Genomic DNA, 17,422 nt, shown 5'->3' on the forward strand with positions numbered 1-17,422 from the left:
TATTAAGAATGCATTCTTTCTTTGCTTATTATTTTGCATCAGTTATGTTTTTTAATTAACCTCAATTCACAGAGTTGTAGAACTGGCTGGTACTGTAGAACTACCTCCTTGCTCTTCTGTCCCTCACCTCCCTGGACCTAGTTTGGTGCTTGCCCCATCTCTGTTTGAGAAATGCTTGTTGAATTTGAGTCTAGTCCAGGGACTTCTGCGGAGGAGCAGATTTCTGAGTACGGTGTGTGTGATCATTCACAGTTCACTTTCATTCTGCCCCCTTCCCCTTTTGTGTCTGATAACATTCAAGGTTAATACCAACACCCATTAGTATTTTGTTTTTAGAGCATCTCTGATGCTGCAGGTGAAGTCTAAGGGCTACAGAGCCCTGTACACAATTCTTCTGACTGTTCTTAAATTTCAGAGACCTGCCTACACCCTCTCACTGTTGGGCTTCCTCTACTGACTGACTTTGTTCATTCAGACTTAGAGAATTGAGAACTGCTGTTCACTTGCATTCTCTTTTCCAAGAAGCCTTTCAAAGCCAAAATGTTATTTCAGTATTCATACACAAATTTGATTCCATCAAAGCTAGGAGGAATTGCCCCCAAGACAATTAGTTGACCATTAATAATTAAAAGCATTTCTTATTCTTCGTTATTTCTTTTCTCTTGGGTAGAAAATCACTTTAAACCCCCCAAATTCAATCCCTTTCAATTCCTTTTAAATAAATAGATTTATAAGGAAATCTGGTACATGTGTTCACTTTTTTTTTTTGTATCTTAGACATCTCTTGGTGATCTGGTGAAGCCTATGGACCACTTTTCTGAATAATATTTTTAAATGTGTAAAATGGTATACGTAGGATGCAAAGGAAACTATTTATATTTTTTAAAAAAAGATGATCAGTTATCAAAAAAAAAAATGTTCATTTCGAAGCCCTAACTTAGTAGACTAGAAGGAATTTAACTAAATTTATGTAATTGAAAAGTCCAGTGACAGCAAAGCTGTGGTGGACAGTTTATAATCATTATCTTCAAAGTTTGATTCTTAAGATACAGAATGTATTCAACTAAGTGTCTCCTTCCTGATGCAACCACCATCTCTAGAGCTTTCACGCAATGTACTTAAGTGGTCTGGTGGTCGGAGTACTAGAGTCTGGAAGACATGAATTCAAATATGGTCTCTTAATACTTACTAATGATTTGACCCTTGGCAGTTCATTTAATCCCTTTTTTGCTTTAGCTTCATCAGCTTTAAAATGACAATCATATTAACACCCCAGGGTTATTGTAAGGTTAAAATGAGATGATGTTTGGCAAGTTCTTTGCAACCTGAAAGCCCCGTGTATGATTATTATTATTGTTACTACCGCTGTCAAGAGTATGGAGGCTAATCCAGGTTCTCCCTTAGTGTGCTGCTCTATTCCATTTCAGCAAAATCATTTCATTTCACTCTTATACCATTTATTCTGGGATGGACCTGATTTAGGCTAGAATTCAGTTCAGTTTCATAGGAAATTGTAGCCCAGCTTCCTGGCCCTCTCTGAACTACCCCTGACTCTCATATACTCTGGTCACTGGCTAGTGAAATCGGCAACCTTTAGTAATCCCTTTTGGTTGAATCAATCACATTTTAACTATGGTTTCTATACCCACATTTTAAGGAAAATCTAGCTTAATTTGGGGAGGAGAGATAGAATTTGGGCCTCAAAAGGTAACACATGAAAATTTTAGAAGATTGGGGGGGGCATTTCAGCCTGGGGGCTGAAGGAAGAAAACCTAGGTGTTTTGGGGAAACATTGGTTATAGAAGGTGGTTTGGGTGAGTCGCAGAAAGCTTGTACATGGATCTCAATTAGACAATAGGATTGAAATGGATTACACAAGATTTTTGTTCCTTTATTTTTTAGATGGGCAAATCCCTCTTGCTCTTACATCTGAAAACTCAAAGGTTGTGTTGTGTAAGGAGTTACTTTGTAGTCAGTCTGTTGTGAAATGAATTTATTTCACAATAATAGGAGGTGTTACTTGATTTGGGTTCTTGAAAAAAGGAGAGAGGATTTGGATAGGCACTGAAGGCATAGATAGGGTACAGTCTAGCCAGGAGTAAAGGGAAGGGGGAGGAGAAGAGAGAAGCAAGGTGTGTTTGGGGAAAAGTGAGGAGTCTGGCCTGGCATAGAACAGGATGTTTATGTATTAGGTTACTGTATTATATTGTAGGTGTTATTTTAATGAATAAAATATTGGGATAAATTAATACCTTAGAATAAGTGGTATAGGTTATAATATTTTTTAAAGCATTGTAAGACTTTTTTTGTAGAACTGGGTACTTACAGTCTAATTGTGTATGTGTGTGTGTGTACGTCTGTGTGTACATGCGTGTGTACATGTGCGTGTTTATTCTTTCTCTCATCCCTCTCTGTGGCCTTTGGAATGTGTAGCCTAGAGTTAAGTTGGCTCTTCTCCTAGTTAAGGTATGTAGAGGGGTCTCTTATATGCACCATTGAGCTTAACATCTTCTCTAGTAGATTTTTTCCCCCATTATCCTTACTCCCTTTCTAATTTGCCATCTCTCCCCATCCACTTGGCTCTTTCCCTCCTTACTAGACTCACATCCAAGTCTCCTCCATCCTTAAAAATAACTCCCATGCCTACCAGCTATTGTCCTAGATCTCTCTTTCCCTTTTCAGCCAAAGGTTGTTTGAGAAAGTCACCTGTACAAGATGCCTCTGCTTCTTCACCTCATTTTCTTCTAAACCTCTCTGGTTTTCTACCTCATCATTCAACTGAAACAATTTTCTAAAGTTACCAGTGATCTAGTGGCCTTTTGTTTGTTTGCTTTTTTTATTTTTGCAAGGTAATGGTGTTAAGTGACTGGCCCAAGGTCACATAGGTAATTACTAAGTGTCTGAGGTCAGATTTGAACTCAGGTCCTCCTGACTCTATCCACTGCACCACCTAGCTGCCCTAGTGACCTTTTTCTTAGTCTCCACTCTTTTTGACCTTTGTGTATGTTCTTTAGATCTTCATGACACTGCTCTTTTTTGGTTTTCCTTTTTCTGTATGACTTCTCCATCTCAATTTCCTTTGCTATATCTTCATCCAGGGCAAATCCAATAATTTAATGTCCTTGCAGATACTGTCCTGGCACTCTTCTCCTTCTGTAATAGGGTTAGTAAACTGCTTCTCAGCCCAGTAAAAATTCATTTTATCTCAAGGTCTACAAAAACACCACAGGTTGCTGGTTCTAGTTTGTGGATCCCTGCTTCCTACTGCCTCAATGGTGATACCATTCAGTGGATTAAATAATTATCTCTCTTTGAATGGTTCCCAACTAGCTGTGTCTCTTCTGGCTCCAGTTCTATATCACTAACTTCTGAATGTACCGTAGACATTTCAAATTCAACAGGTCCAGGACAGAACTCTTTTCTCCAGAATCATATTCTCTGATTTCCCTATTCAAGATACCACCATCCTCCAGGTCATCCTGGTTCACAGCATCAGTACTATCCTGAACTTTGTACTCATACCCCATCTGTCTAGTTTCTTGTCAGGTCTCATCAGTGTTACCTTTGTAGCATCTCTTTTATACCCTGTCTGTCTGTCTGTCTGTCTCTCTTTGCAGTTTCATAGCTGCCTCTCTGGTGCAGGTGCTCATTGCTTCATGATTGAATGATTGCATTGGCCTTCCTTGGGGGGTATCTCCTTACCTCAGTTCTCCCCCACTCCAATCCATCTTCACATGGCTATTTTTCTTAAAACCCAGGTCTGACAATGCCACTGCCCTCCCCGCCCCCCCCCCCCCCATCCTTGAGGGACTCCTTATGCTCCAGGGAAGCCTTAAAAAAGCCCTGTCTCAGCAGGCCCCTTCCTACTTTTCCAGGCCTCTTACATTTGCTTCCCCTCCATGCCCTCTCTGACCCAAGTTCACTGGGCTCTTTACCAAGGGCTGTCTGTCTCCTGACTCCATACCTGCATATTAGCTGTGTCCCTCACACTTGGAATCATCTTCCTTCTCATCCCCTCCTCCTGACTTCTTTTGAGTCTCAACTCATATACTCCCTTCTGCAGGAGACCTTTCCGTGAAGATTGCCTTCACTTTACCCTGTACATTTGCTATGAGAAAATTTTGGTGGTTCTTATTACAGTGTGATCTTGGAAATATTTTGCCATTTTCCTATATTTCCAGCATTTAGTATACTGTGTCTGGCAAATTATATAGTAAATATTTGTTGATTGACTTGTTAACAATTGACTTCTATTCTATTATCTGGCTTCATCTCTTAAAAATGACCATACAGGGGCAGCTAGGTTGCTCAGTGGATAGAACACTGGCCCTAGAGTTAGGAGGACCTGAGTTCAAGTGTGACCTCAGACACTTAATTCCCTAGCTGTGTGGCCTTGGGAAAGTTACTTAACTCCATTGCCTTGCAACCCCCCCCCCCCCAAATGATCTGATCATATAGTTAAACATTTTCAGTCTTAAGCAGCTCTTAGTCTTATGGGGAGACAACACATAGACAAACTTCAAAAAGAGTAAATTGGTAATAATTAACAGAGCTAAGGCACTAGAATTTAGAGCTAGAAAGGGATCTTACAAAGCATCATTTCAAAATGAAAAAAATTTTAAAGTAGTGTAGCAAATTAAACAACATATCTGCCAATTCTGATAGTGTTTGTGTTGCTCCACACCCTTGGTCCCATACTTGTGCAAAGAAGGTTTTTCTTCAAAAAGTTGTTTTTAAATCTTTAGAGACTGGCATTCTATTGTTATTATTATTTATCATTATTACAGTGTTCAATTCAGTTTTTGATTGTCTTTTTTATATTGTTGCAGTCATTATATATATTGTTTTCTTGATTCTGATTACTTTAACCATGTTTCAGTTCATATAAAATCTTCCTTTGCTTCTCTGAATTTTTACTTTCCTTATGACCAGGTTATATCCTATTATGTTCATGTACTAATGTTTGTTTAGGCAGCCCTCCATCAACTGATATCCATTTTGTTCTCATTTCTTTGACTACTAGATATTTTTAAATGTTCATTCTTAAATCCCACTTATTAGGCACCAGCTGCATGGCTGATTAACACAGAATCTTAGACCCATATAGACTTTGATCATGTAGCACAACCTTATATTATAGACAAGGAAAACGAAGGCCCCCAGTACAAAAAAAAAGACTTGACCAAGATCTGACACATGTCTGAATAAGGGGCTAAATCAAGAATCTTGTATTCCTTACTTCTGCAATTTCTTGGGGTGCTGTTTATTCAAGTATTACCTCCAAATTGTTTCCTGTTTCACTTTGGTCCCCTTTAAAGGATGGGCGGGGGGGGGGGGGATAGACCAGAGAAACTTTAACCCTAGCCTCTTCCTGAGAGAGAATCTCTCCTTTTTTCCCCCCCTCTCATCAAAGAGGTGACCAAACAGACCAGGCTGGACACATTTATTTACCCTCAGCCATCTTTGGGTGTTACAAATAGCCCCTCGTTGTGACCATTTGGTTGATCAGGAAATTGGGATACCAGAGACTATCATTTCCCCAAGGCCATTCCCCAGAGTGGATACAACGTGGGTTCTTATTTTCTAGCCTTATATATTCTCTTGCTGATGGGTCAATCTGGAATTTGGGGACAGAGTTTAAGTGAATGGGAAGGAGGCAATCCATGTGGTGGCTTTGTAGGGGTAAATTGGTGATCATGAGCACATAATGCCTGAAATATAGAAGAGACTGTTTATTGATCACATCTTCGGCAAATGCTACAAATCAGGCATTGGTTTGGTTTGTTGCTTCTAGGCCTAAGAAAGTGATGGAGAAAATGTTATCAATACAGATTAAACTTAAAAGTGTTCTCTGGGGTGGCTAGGTGACAAAATGAATAGAGCACTGGCCCTGGAATCAGGAGTACCCGAGTTCAAATTCAACCTTAGACGCTTAATTGCCTAACTGTGTGATCTTGGGCAAGTCACTTAACCCCAGTCTTGCAAAAACCAAAAAAAAAATTGCACTCTGTGCTTTTATTTTTACATAAAAGCTTATATAGATACATACACACACATATATTTGAAAACTGGTTGTTTATTTTTTCAATTACATGCAAAGATAGCTTTCAACACTCTTCTCAATCTCTGAAGTGCTGAGACGAGCTAAGTTATCATATTTGATCATCACACAGTTGTTGCTATTAGTGAGTACAGCGTCCTGGTTCTGCTCCTTTCAACTCAGCATCAGTTCATACAAGTCTTTCCAGGCTTGAAAAGATTCTTAAACATTTCCATATATTCTTCTAGAAAAGACTGATAAATTAACTATTCCAATGTCACCTTGTGAATGAATTTATGTCTTCAGGAATGTTAGGCATTCAAAGTCTAGGGAGGAAAAAGCTGTTATGAGTGGTTTTAAGGGATAATTGTGAGATCTCAGATTGAGATCTGAGATAATTCATTTTATAGATGAGGAAAATGAGGCCTAAGGGAGGTTAAGTAGTTTACCTGGAGTCAAATGCTAATAGTAGAGTAGGGGCAGCTAGGTGGTGCAGTGGATAAAGCACCAGCCCTGGAGTCAGGAGTACCTGGGTTCAAATCTGATCTCAGACACTTAATAATTACCTAGCTTTGTGGCCTTGGGCAAGCCACTTAACCCTATTTGCCTTGCAAAAAAAAAAAAAAACAACCTAAAAAGAATAGTAGAGTATAGGGATTCAGTTTAAAAATCCAAACTACTTTATTTCCACAACACCAAGCATTAGTCTGGTATGTCTCCCCTGTACTATGCCTAGCTTTCTCCATTGTTAGTATTTCCTTCCTCTTGTGAGGATGACCTTTATTAAAAAGTAAAAATAGCTTTTGAAAAAACTATTCTACAGATGAGAAAAATTTACATTATGACTATTCTTTTCACTTGCAAATTTCCCACCCTTTCCTTCTATTTCTGCATCATTTGGGGGTAGATATAGGCAAGTTATTATATTGGCATATGTTTCTTAATACACTTAAAAACTCCATTGTGATTTTACTCATTTGGAATTATTTTTCAATTTGTGTTCAGTTATTTCCTCTATTTCCTCATAAGTAAGCAGTAAACCCTTTAGGAATATTGACCCAAATCTAGCACAGTGGGTTCTAATCTTGTCCTTTTTAAGTAGCTCAGTGATCTAGGCAATTCATTTAATCATTCCAGGCAGCTAGTTGGCTTAGTAGATAGGGGGCTGGACTTCTCTGTGGCCTCAGAAAAGTACATGTCTCTTAAACTTCATCAGTCCATCCACTCATCCACTCATCCGCCTCTTGCTTTCCTCTACTTTAAAAGGGATAATAATATTATCCCTATTTTGACCCCCCCCCCCAACCCTCACTCCCAGCTTTGAGATAAGGTTAATGGGGGGTGGCTAGGTGGTGCAGTGGATAGAGCACTGGCCCTGGAGTCAGGAGTACCTGAGTTCAAATCCGGCCTCAGACACTTAATAATTAGCTATCTGTGTGGCCTTGGGCAAGCCACTTAACCCCACTGCCTTGCAAAAACTAAAAAAAAAAAAAAGAAGAAAAAAAAAGATAAGGTTAATGTACATGAAAGAACACATGCAATATATACTTAGCAGACACCTGTCTTCCAGCCTTGGTTATATGCTTCTTGTGTGCTTATTTGAACAATTCACTCTCCCTTTTTCTCCCATTGCCCAAATACACACACACACACACACACACACACACACATACACACACAGCCCAGAGACTCCAGAAATACTTTTGAGTTGAATAAAACTGTTCAGTCCAAAATCTGTTATCATGCCCAGTGAATTGAGTTGCACAGTGAATTGAGTACCAGCCTCTGGGCAAGTCATTTAACCCCAGCTACCTTTCCCCCTCGTCTCCCCTCCCTCCCCCAAAAAGGACTTTGTTCTAGGCTGAGGATATAAAGACAAAAATCAAAGAATTCTTGCTCCCAAGTAATTGAAGATTGGGACTGGAGGAGAGCTGGTGGAGAGATACTAAGGAAAAGTGGTTTTACACACACACACACACACACACACACGAAAGTTTTAATGAAAATATTGAAACAAGTTTCCTAAAGATTTCTACCATATAATATTGGCTAATTTAAACAATTCTATTTTTCTTGGAAACATAGTTCTTATGTTAATTCAAAAGATTTTCCACATAACAAGGCCAGAAGTATAAGACTTTAAGATATATAGAAAAATAAAGATCATAATTCACGTTTGATATTGAAAAAGTCCATGTTGCCCCCCCAAACTCTCCTCTTCTTTCCCAAGACCATCCAAAGTTTGCTCATTTGTCGGCCTCTTTCCTCTCATTTTGTTAAATTTCAGTGAATTAGGTCTAGATTAGCATTGCTATTGATTGAGTGTTTTTTCTCCTGTTGTTTGTGTGTGTGTGTGTGTGTGTGTGTGTGTGTGTGTATACTGCTTTTATTGAAAAATGTGTGAAACATGGAAGCTTTTATGAACAAAGTTCATATATGTTAAAAAAAAGAATATATTTCTTTTGTGCTGTTAAGATTGTAAAATTTTTGAATTTTGAAGCCATTTGGTAATTTGTCTTGCTTTTGCAGAATGGAAAATCAACATTTTAGTGTCCTTTATCTCAAGGACATTAAAATGTATTATGTATGGATAAGTTTGCTCATGGAACTGTTTGTGGTACTAAGAGATATGACAACTGTTGAGGGTAAAAATGAAAAAAAGCAGTTTGTTAGTATCCCCCCCCACCCCCCACCCCCTTTATGTGCCTCAAGGAAAGGAAAGGAGTCCCTGGCAGGGTTGGGGGGGGCACATTTTTTTCTCCTAAGACCTATCTTGTTTTTCTATCTTGAACTTTGAAAAATAATATATTTCCCCATTTCTTTTAAATAGCTTAATCAGTTACTAGAAAAAGATGGTTTTCTCCTCTTCCATTAATCTTTTCTGTCCTCACTTAATTTTCACTGGACATGACCTTGGAATCATTTAGTCTAACAGCAGAAGAAATTGAGGCCCACTGAGCTCCAAGGTCACAACAACAGAATTTCTATATAGACATAGGTCTTGATCTCAACCAGGTCCATTGAGAATTTGAGTTGCTACTTAACCTGTATGACCTTGGGCAAGTTACCTTGCTGGACTTAAATTTTCTACATCTTTAACATAATGAAGTTAGTTTATCTCTGAGTTTCCATCTAGCATGAAAATTATGATCCTGTGGTTCTAGCCTACTCTTATGTATTTTATAGATGAAGAAAATAAAATCTGCAAAACTTGGGCTTTACCAGTGGGCACATAGAATTGAGGTCTCTTGTCTCTGAATTTATTGCTTTTTGAATTATAGCACTTTTAAATACTGCAAGTATTAAAATTGCAAGTGAGTAAACCAGTCAAACAAGTGTTTTGTTTTTAGGAAACCCCCACCACTAAATATGTGATTTATCTGTTCTGATTTATTATACTTACTCAGTTCATGGGAGATGGTTTTTATACCCCCTGAGACACCAGTTATGTTGAGATATTACAAAAACTAACTGGAGTGGGTCTGGAATAGTTAATTGTCCTTTGTCTTCTCAAGGATATCTTTTTCCTGTTTGTTGACAGGAAATAATCTTTTTTTAAACCTATGACTGAATCTATTGGAAAAAGAATTTTCTACATGCTCATTTTTCCTTATTATGTAAGAAGAGTCTCAATCAACTGATTCTTTGAGAGAGCATCCTTCAAAATAAAGTCTAATAGGACAATGTAATTTTGGATTCAGAATTCACAACTGGCTTGTCTTTTGACTGTGACCTTAACTTAAAAATCTTACTTGAATTGATACTGAATCAGTATTTATCAAATGAGACATTAGGCAAGGAAAGATATTTTATTTGGTCAGAATAAAGCAATAAGAAGATTAAAGCTAAGTTTTGATTAATGCAAGTAAGGTATCTTATTTCAATTTAACTGCATATTTCCATTGGATGGAAACATTGATCCTTTTTTTAAACATTATTAGCACTTTAGATAGTGAAAATTTGAATACATGAAACCACTTCAGCAGGTTCACTATTCACACTAATTGAGACATTTCAATACTGTTGATGAAAAATCACAGCCCATCCATCCTTTCTCAGTCTCAGAGACTTTTTGTTTATGGCTTCTGGTAAAACTTCCATATTGAGGCCACCCAATATTGGAGAACTTCCTCTGATATTAAATTTAATGGGAGAGGAATTGTTGTATATGACCATTTTCTAAATCTTGCCTAGAGCCCAATCCTGTAGGGAAAATAAGCCAAAGGGAGATAGAATAATGTAACTTCTTCCTCTTACTGTACAAGAGAAAAGGCTAGCCTGCTGCTTTTAGGTTAAGTGTTTGTGGGCCAATTCAGTCTTGTCCACAATCCAGGTCTCATCTTCCTGAATCTAAATCTGACCTCAGACACTTATTTGCTGTTGGATCTTAGGCAAGCTTGATCTTGTTTTCCTCAATTTTCCCATGTATAAAATGAGCTCAAGAAGGAAAAGGCTTCGACATCTTTGTTGGCTTCAACTTCAATATCTTTGCCAAGAAAATGCCAAATGGGGTCACAAAGAGCTGGACATAATTGAAAACAACTAAGCAACCACAGGTTCTTGTGACTGAAGAACCTTGCAAGCCATCTATAAGTGTGAGTTGCTATTTAAGGCAGCTAGATGATGCAGCAACCAGAGCCAGGACCTGGAATCAGGAAGATCTGAATCCGATTCCAGCCTCAGACACTAACCTTGTGACACGGAACCAAGTCACTTTAACCTTGTTTACCTCAGTTTCTTCAAATTGTGAAAATGGGCTGGAGTAGGAAATGGCAAACTACTCCAGTATACCTGCCATGAACCATCACCCCCATCCACCCCATCCACCCCCTGCAAAGGGGTTTACAGAGTCAACCATGACTGAAATGACTGAACATACATAACCTATATCTCCTGAGATAAAGACAATCTAGTGGGTAATCTAGTGGGTAGAGTGCCAGACCTGGAGTCACGTGTGCATTTACAGCTTCAGACACTGGCTCTGTTAAACTGGGCAAATCACACCTGCTTTCTACCTTAGTTTTCTTTTAATATAAAATGGTAACATGATTGTTGTAAGAATCAAATGAGATATTTGTAAATGCTTTGAAATTTAAAATGCTATGTAAATGGAAACTAATTTATCTCTCTCTCTCTCTCTCTCTCTCTCTCTCTCTCTATATATATATATATATATATATATATATATATATACTTAAATGGATAATGATCTTGTAGGTATGGGTTTTCCTTCCAGATCACAACCCATGTACATCTCATAGATATTTATATATTTTTTAGACCATATACTCATCATTGCTTGAGTATTTTCATAGCATCAGATCATATATAGGTACAATTTGCATATTTTTGTAAAATGAAAGTTACCAACTTGGGGGAGAGAGAAAGGAAATAAAGGCAATCAGTTGTGTGGTTGGGGGCAATCATTTGTATAATCCCTCTCTCTCTCTCTCTCTCTCTCTCTCTCTCCCTCCCCCCTCCCCCCCCAATTGGGTTTAAGTGAGTTGCCCAAGGTTTAGCAAAGTCAATTTAAGACAGTTACTTTGGCTCAAAGTGGATACAATAGTCACACCTATAGGCATCCACTTTTACAAAGAAAGGAGGGAGATGCATTTTCTCTATTTTTCTTTGAGGACTGGCTCTCCTCTATATAATTACACATTTTAGGAGGTATTAAAGAGCTTTTCAGTGAATATCCAGAAAAACAAAGGGCAGGTAGAAGAAGAATTAGTATAACTTCATTAAGAATAGGTCATCAAGAATAGGTCACAGATGAACTTTATTTGCTTCTTTTTGAAAGAATTTTTACCTGGATAGATTATAATAACTGTAGAAGCAGTTTACCTGGTTGTACATTAGGAGAGATTCAGCCAGATTCAACCCCCATCTAGGAGTGTAATGATGGAGTTGGAGATGAAGTATGAGTCCTCAGCTAACACCGCAAGTGCAGGCTTGGACTACAGTCACCAGAGACATAGCTTCTGAGAACACGGAGGTTTAAGTCCTCCAGAACTCCGATTTCTGGAATATTGTATTCGGTTCTGGGTGCCATGTTTTAGGGAGGGCATGGAAAGGCATCCAGCTGCCACGGGCTGGAGCTTGGAGCCCAGGAGAGACCTCAGTTCATCAGTTACTGCCTCAGAAGTGAGTTAGCTCTGTGGCCCTGGGCAAGTCATTTGACTTCTGACTCAGTTTCCTTAACTGCAAAATGGAACTATTGTGAGGATCCAGTGAAGGCGAGTTGTATGTGTAAAATGCTTTGTAAGCCTTAAAGGGAACACACACTCACAGTCTAGCTGTCATCTTTAGCATTCTCATCATTAATCTGAAGAATGACCAAAAGAGTACAACTAGACTCGTAGGGGGAAGGGGCTCATTCTGGCCCTTTACCTGCCTTATAATGATGCTCTTTTTGTTGAGTCATTTATGCTCCCAAGCTTATTCTCAGTCATTTGAAAAAGAGGGAATCAAGCTACATGATCTGTGAATTGTCCCTTCCAGTACTGAGATTCTCATGGTTATACAGACATTCATTATAGTAACATCTTTGTAAATAGACATTCTCTCCCCTCTCCCTTGAATTATTTTAGTATTCTCTCTTTATATTCATTGAGTCAAACAAAGGAGAGCAAGTTCTGTAAATAATCTTAAATATATCAGCAGAAATGGTATTTAGCCTTTGAGGAAGCCTCAGACTTATAAACGCCAGCTAATGAAAGATTTTTATAAATAGGAATAGCTATGCCCCTGTCAATAATCTTACCTCCCTGTTCCTCCTTGATCTTGTTCCTTACTATTACTACCTTGTTCCATGGTTTCTTACTTTTTTTGTCCACAATTGATGTCATTCACCCCTTAAAGCCTTGTCTGCCCTCGCCTTCCCTACTTGATTTCTCAGTTCAGTCTATCCCTCCTGACCACAAGTCTCCAAACCACCTACCTCTCCATTGCTAGAGCCTCTCACTAGAGTCCCCTCCTTTTTTTTATTCTGTAGGAAAAGAAGATAGGACCTTAATTGAGAAGATGTCTTCCCCAATTTCAGAAAATGTTGGCACTGTTGTTATTGAATAAGATTCCATGGATTATATGACAGCCTCTCATTATCATTTGTACTGTTTCAGTCGTATTATGTTCTAAGTAGCAAACTATATGACATAGAAACTTTTAAAACACAATCTGTCACTCACATGGACTTTACCTATTGCTTTTTGTTCTTGTAGAATTGAATGTAGGCTGTTCTGCTGAAATTTAGAAATAACATTATTGCCTGAACTGGGATGTCTAAAACACTTGACTTTATGAAACAAATACATTCAAGTGTAGCTACTTTGAAGAAACTGTTGAAGGATAGTGTTTCATCTTCTAGGTCACAAATGTCCCTGAGTAATAAATACATTAGATTAAAGTCAAGAGAAAATAGTACAATTCCCAAACTTCATCAGTTTTTAAATAGCCATTTTTACCCAAGGCTTCTGCCATCTAAATGTTTTTTTACTGCTAGCTGTTCTAATTAGCTGAGGATCTTAATTACAGAATTAAAAAAAACAAAACTAAAACTGGAAAGAATTTAAAGTGATGAATCCCATTGTTGATTGATTATGCTCCTGTTGAATTGCTTTGATTTTCTGGCAATGGAAGGATTGTAGGACTTGGAATCAAGAAGATCTAAGTATGCTTCAGCCGTTTAATAGTTATTATCCTTTCCTTAACCCACCTCAGCCTTCTTTTCTTCCTTTGTAAAATGCTGGTAGTTATAGTGCTTACCTCACAGGATAAACCAGGAAAGCACAGTATTATGAAAACCTAGGGAGGGGATAAGTATCTAGGAGGAGAAAATGATGGTCAATAGCGGCAAAGACTGAAGAGAGATCAAGAAGAATAAAGACCGGGGAAACTTAGCAGTTAGGAGAGCATTCAAAATGTATTTCATAGGATTGTAGATGTACTGCTGGAAAGAACTTCAGAGGGTTTGTAAGCTTCATTTTACAGATGAGGACACTAAGGCCCAGAATGTGGAAATGACTTGCCTCAAAAGTCATATAGCCAGTAAACCCGTGGCTCTTTCTTTGTGTGCTATATCCATGTGTTAGTATTTATTCAGTGAGCATGATAAGTTCGGTGTTTGGGGGCATAGTGGTTTTTGCCTTTAAGAAGTTACAGTTTAGTTAGTTAGCAATCACTAATCCATAAAGCAGTAGTAGGATGAAAAAAGTCCAACTCTTTTTTTCCCACTATGATATACACCCTCAAAGGGTTGTAGGAGTTTAGAGGGACAGGGTGATCCAGGGAAGCTAATGATGGAGGTGGGATTTGAGCTAGGTTCGAAATGTTTGTTTGGCTTTTTGAGTAGGCAGAGAGCATTCTAGGAGGTGGGGGAAGGAAGTAAGAGGAATGAAATCCCAGAGGTGGGAATGAGTCTGCCATGTTTGTGGCACAATGAAGCCTGTGTGATGAGAGAGAGCACATGTGAGCTGTAGGAAATTGATATTTGAATAAATTGTGTAAAGCCCAATTGTAGAAGGCTCTTAAATTAGTTTTAGTAATTTTTTTATTAATCATTTCCCCAATGCCCCGTTAAATCCTTTTAATAATGGCAAAGTTAAACAAAACTCAACCCACAGAACAATAGCAAAGATTCAAAAATTCACTCTTCTGTTTAACATTTAAAGCTCTTCTCCACTTAGTTTCTCCCTATCTATCCAGGTTTCTGTGATCCATCTATTTGATATGTTTGACTGATGCTCACATAGGACCTCCCAGTCCTCTGTATGGATCTTTGTATTATATCTGAAATGCTCTTAGTTCCTTACTTCTGCCTCCTCCTGACATTCCTGAATCAAATCCCACCTTCTGAAGGAGGACTTTCTCACTTGCCCCTCTTCCAAGCTCTCTCCCTGAGATTCCCTTCCATTTACATTGAATATTATCTTCTATGTTATTCATAGTTATTTGTATGTTGTCTCCATTAGAATGTGAGCTCTTTTGAGAGTGGAGTCTATGTTTTTATTTATCTTTATAATATTCCCCTTGTGTTATATATAGTACCAAGCATGCTATAAACCCATAAAATGAATGTATGTTGATACCTGTGATCTCCTGCTTCTACCAGTAGTTGTGGGATTTACTTCTTTTCATCTATTCTTTAGAACCAAGATTGGTTATTGCAATTAATCTGAGTTTTATTCTTGGGCAGCCATTTTACTTTTGTTGACTCTTTGCAATCTGATTTGGGCTTTTCTTGGCAAGGTTTCCTTCTCCAGCTCATTTTGCAGAGGAAGAAATCTGAGTTTTCCAGTGTTATAATACTGTTTTCATTTACATTATTATAACCATTGTATATATTGCTTTGTTAGATGAATCCTTTTCCTTCCCTCTCCAAACTTGAATTTATGTACTATACTCCTTTCCCTATTTTTAGACAAACTTTAGAAAATGTCAATTCAATAGGCCTAGCAATTTACTTTAAAGTTTATAACTTAACAAAAAACTATTTAAGGGTATTAGTCATATCTCTCTGTGTGGAGAGAAAGCAATAAGGAAAGTTTTGAGAAAAGCCATGCATTTTTTTTTTATACCTAACTCAAGGTACAGAACTTATTTTATAAAAAAACATTAATTTATATAGCTTCAGTTTTTTTAATCACTAAAGGGATATATTAATGCATGCTAAGACTTAGTTACTATTATTTTTAATTATATAAGGTTGTGAATATTTTTATTGCTTTTCCTAATTTTAAGACAGACTAATACATTTTGTACATTTCATTTGGACATAAAAAAACTTTCCATTTGCCCATCTCACTGTAAAGTTGATCTCTTCTTCCCACCCCCACACCCCCCAAACAATTAAGTAAAATTGCCTAATAGCCTGATGAAATCATTGAAAGTCTCAGTGTACTCTTCTCAGTCCTTAAAGCTTCAAAGTGCGATAAGACTTGAGATACCATCTAGACCTGTATTGCTATTTTGAACATGTTTGTATTTAGTGCTAGTCTAAAAATTGCTTGAATATCTAGGAGCATCTAATCCTTCTCAGACCCTTTGGATGACCTTTTTTTTCTTCTCTGTTCTTTTGTGGATGTAGCCCAAGCCAACAAAGGGAAGAATGCGTATCCATTGTCTGGAGAATGTGGATAAAGCACTTCAGTTCCTGAAAGAGCAGAGAGTGCATCTTGAAAACATGGGGTCCCATGACATTGTGGATGGAAATCATCGACTGACTCTTGGTCTTATCTGGACCATCATTTTGCGGTTCCAGGTAAAAAGCGTGATGCTGGGACCTTTCTGTATGTTGATTCTTCATTTTAAGCACTGTTTGAACATTGATCTCATTGGTAAAGTTAGCTTCCAAAGTTCAAGGCTATATCAGAAAATGGTAATGTTATGTCCTGGGATAACGTAGAGCACAGGCTATCCTTTGGGGACATGGACATGACTGGACAGGATGGGCACATGATGTCTGTTTGAATCCTTTGGAGGTTCTTTTGTTAACTCTTTGCCAGCCCTACCACTTGTCCATCCAACCTGTAGCCCTTGGGACACAGCTTTTAGCTATCCGTGCTGTGTGACTGGCAGCTATCCTGATGATATTTGACCCTTCCAATAACATTGTACAGAAAACCCACCAATTTGTAACCAGACTTTTTAATTATTTTCATAATAATATGAACACAAGCTTTTTGCTTTCTCCTTCCTCCTCTTCCTCTTGGGTTAGGGCTCTAGTCCATGATCAAATACAAGCCCTTGGAATACCTGCTGTGGCTTGGTTGGGATTGCACTGAGTTGGCTGAAGCCCACAGCGGCTCAGTGAGTGGCTCAGATTTTCATTCTTAAGGCTGTAAAACTGGAAGGTCATCTCGTCCTACCTCTTCTTTTCACATACAAAGAATGTGAGACCAAGGGAGGTTAAATAACACACTACTGTTTAATGTCTTTGGATTCTAACTCCTGAGGTCATCACAGTGGGCCACATTGCCTCGGTCACTGGCAGAGGCAGCCTCCAACAAGCAGCAGCTCTGGCCACGAGACACTATGGTTATAGTTCTCTCGACAGAAACTGTTTGTGAAGTGAATACCTGCCACGTTTCCCCCAGTCTCTCATTTTGTGGAAGAAAGTAACTGGGTTGTTGATACTCAACGTGACTCTGCCTTCTTGGGTGCCCTTCTTAAATTGCATAATGCACCACTGACCTCCAGCGACATTGACCCTGACTTGTAGGGGCTTATCATCTTGGAACTTCCCAGACTGAATGGGAAATTTTTGGAGACTGGAGAAAAAAGAACAGGCAATCATCAAGGAGACACTAGCCACTCTTTATACTGCAGAGTCAAAAGAAACACCTTAAATCTCCTCTTTGATCCAAGAAGGAAAAGAAAGAGAAA

General features: G+C 38.3%; 1 protein-coding gene across 3 annotated transcripts in view; it reads left to right on the forward strand.

The window, feature by feature from the left end:
- SPTBN1 (spectrin beta, non-erythrocytic 1) overlaps positions 1–17,422 on the forward strand; it is a 259,598-nt gene that overhangs the window by 167,113 nt on the left and 75,063 nt on the right. For all 3 annotated transcript variants that reach the window (XM_074206243.1, XM_074206236.1, XM_074206249.1), the window contains one exon: positions 16,125–16,298. In XM_074206243.1, the coding sequence (XP_074062344.1) occupies positions 16,125–16,298 (174 nt within the window). The remainder of the gene's footprint in view (positions 1–16,124; positions 16,299–17,422) is intronic.

This window comes from Macrotis lagotis, chromosome 1, assembly GCF_037893015.1.
Source record: "Macrotis lagotis isolate mMagLag1 chromosome 1, bilby.v1.9.chrom.fasta, whole genome shotgun sequence".
NCBI classification, from domain to species: domain Eukaryota; kingdom Metazoa; phylum Chordata; class Mammalia; order Peramelemorphia; family Peramelidae; genus Macrotis; species Macrotis lagotis.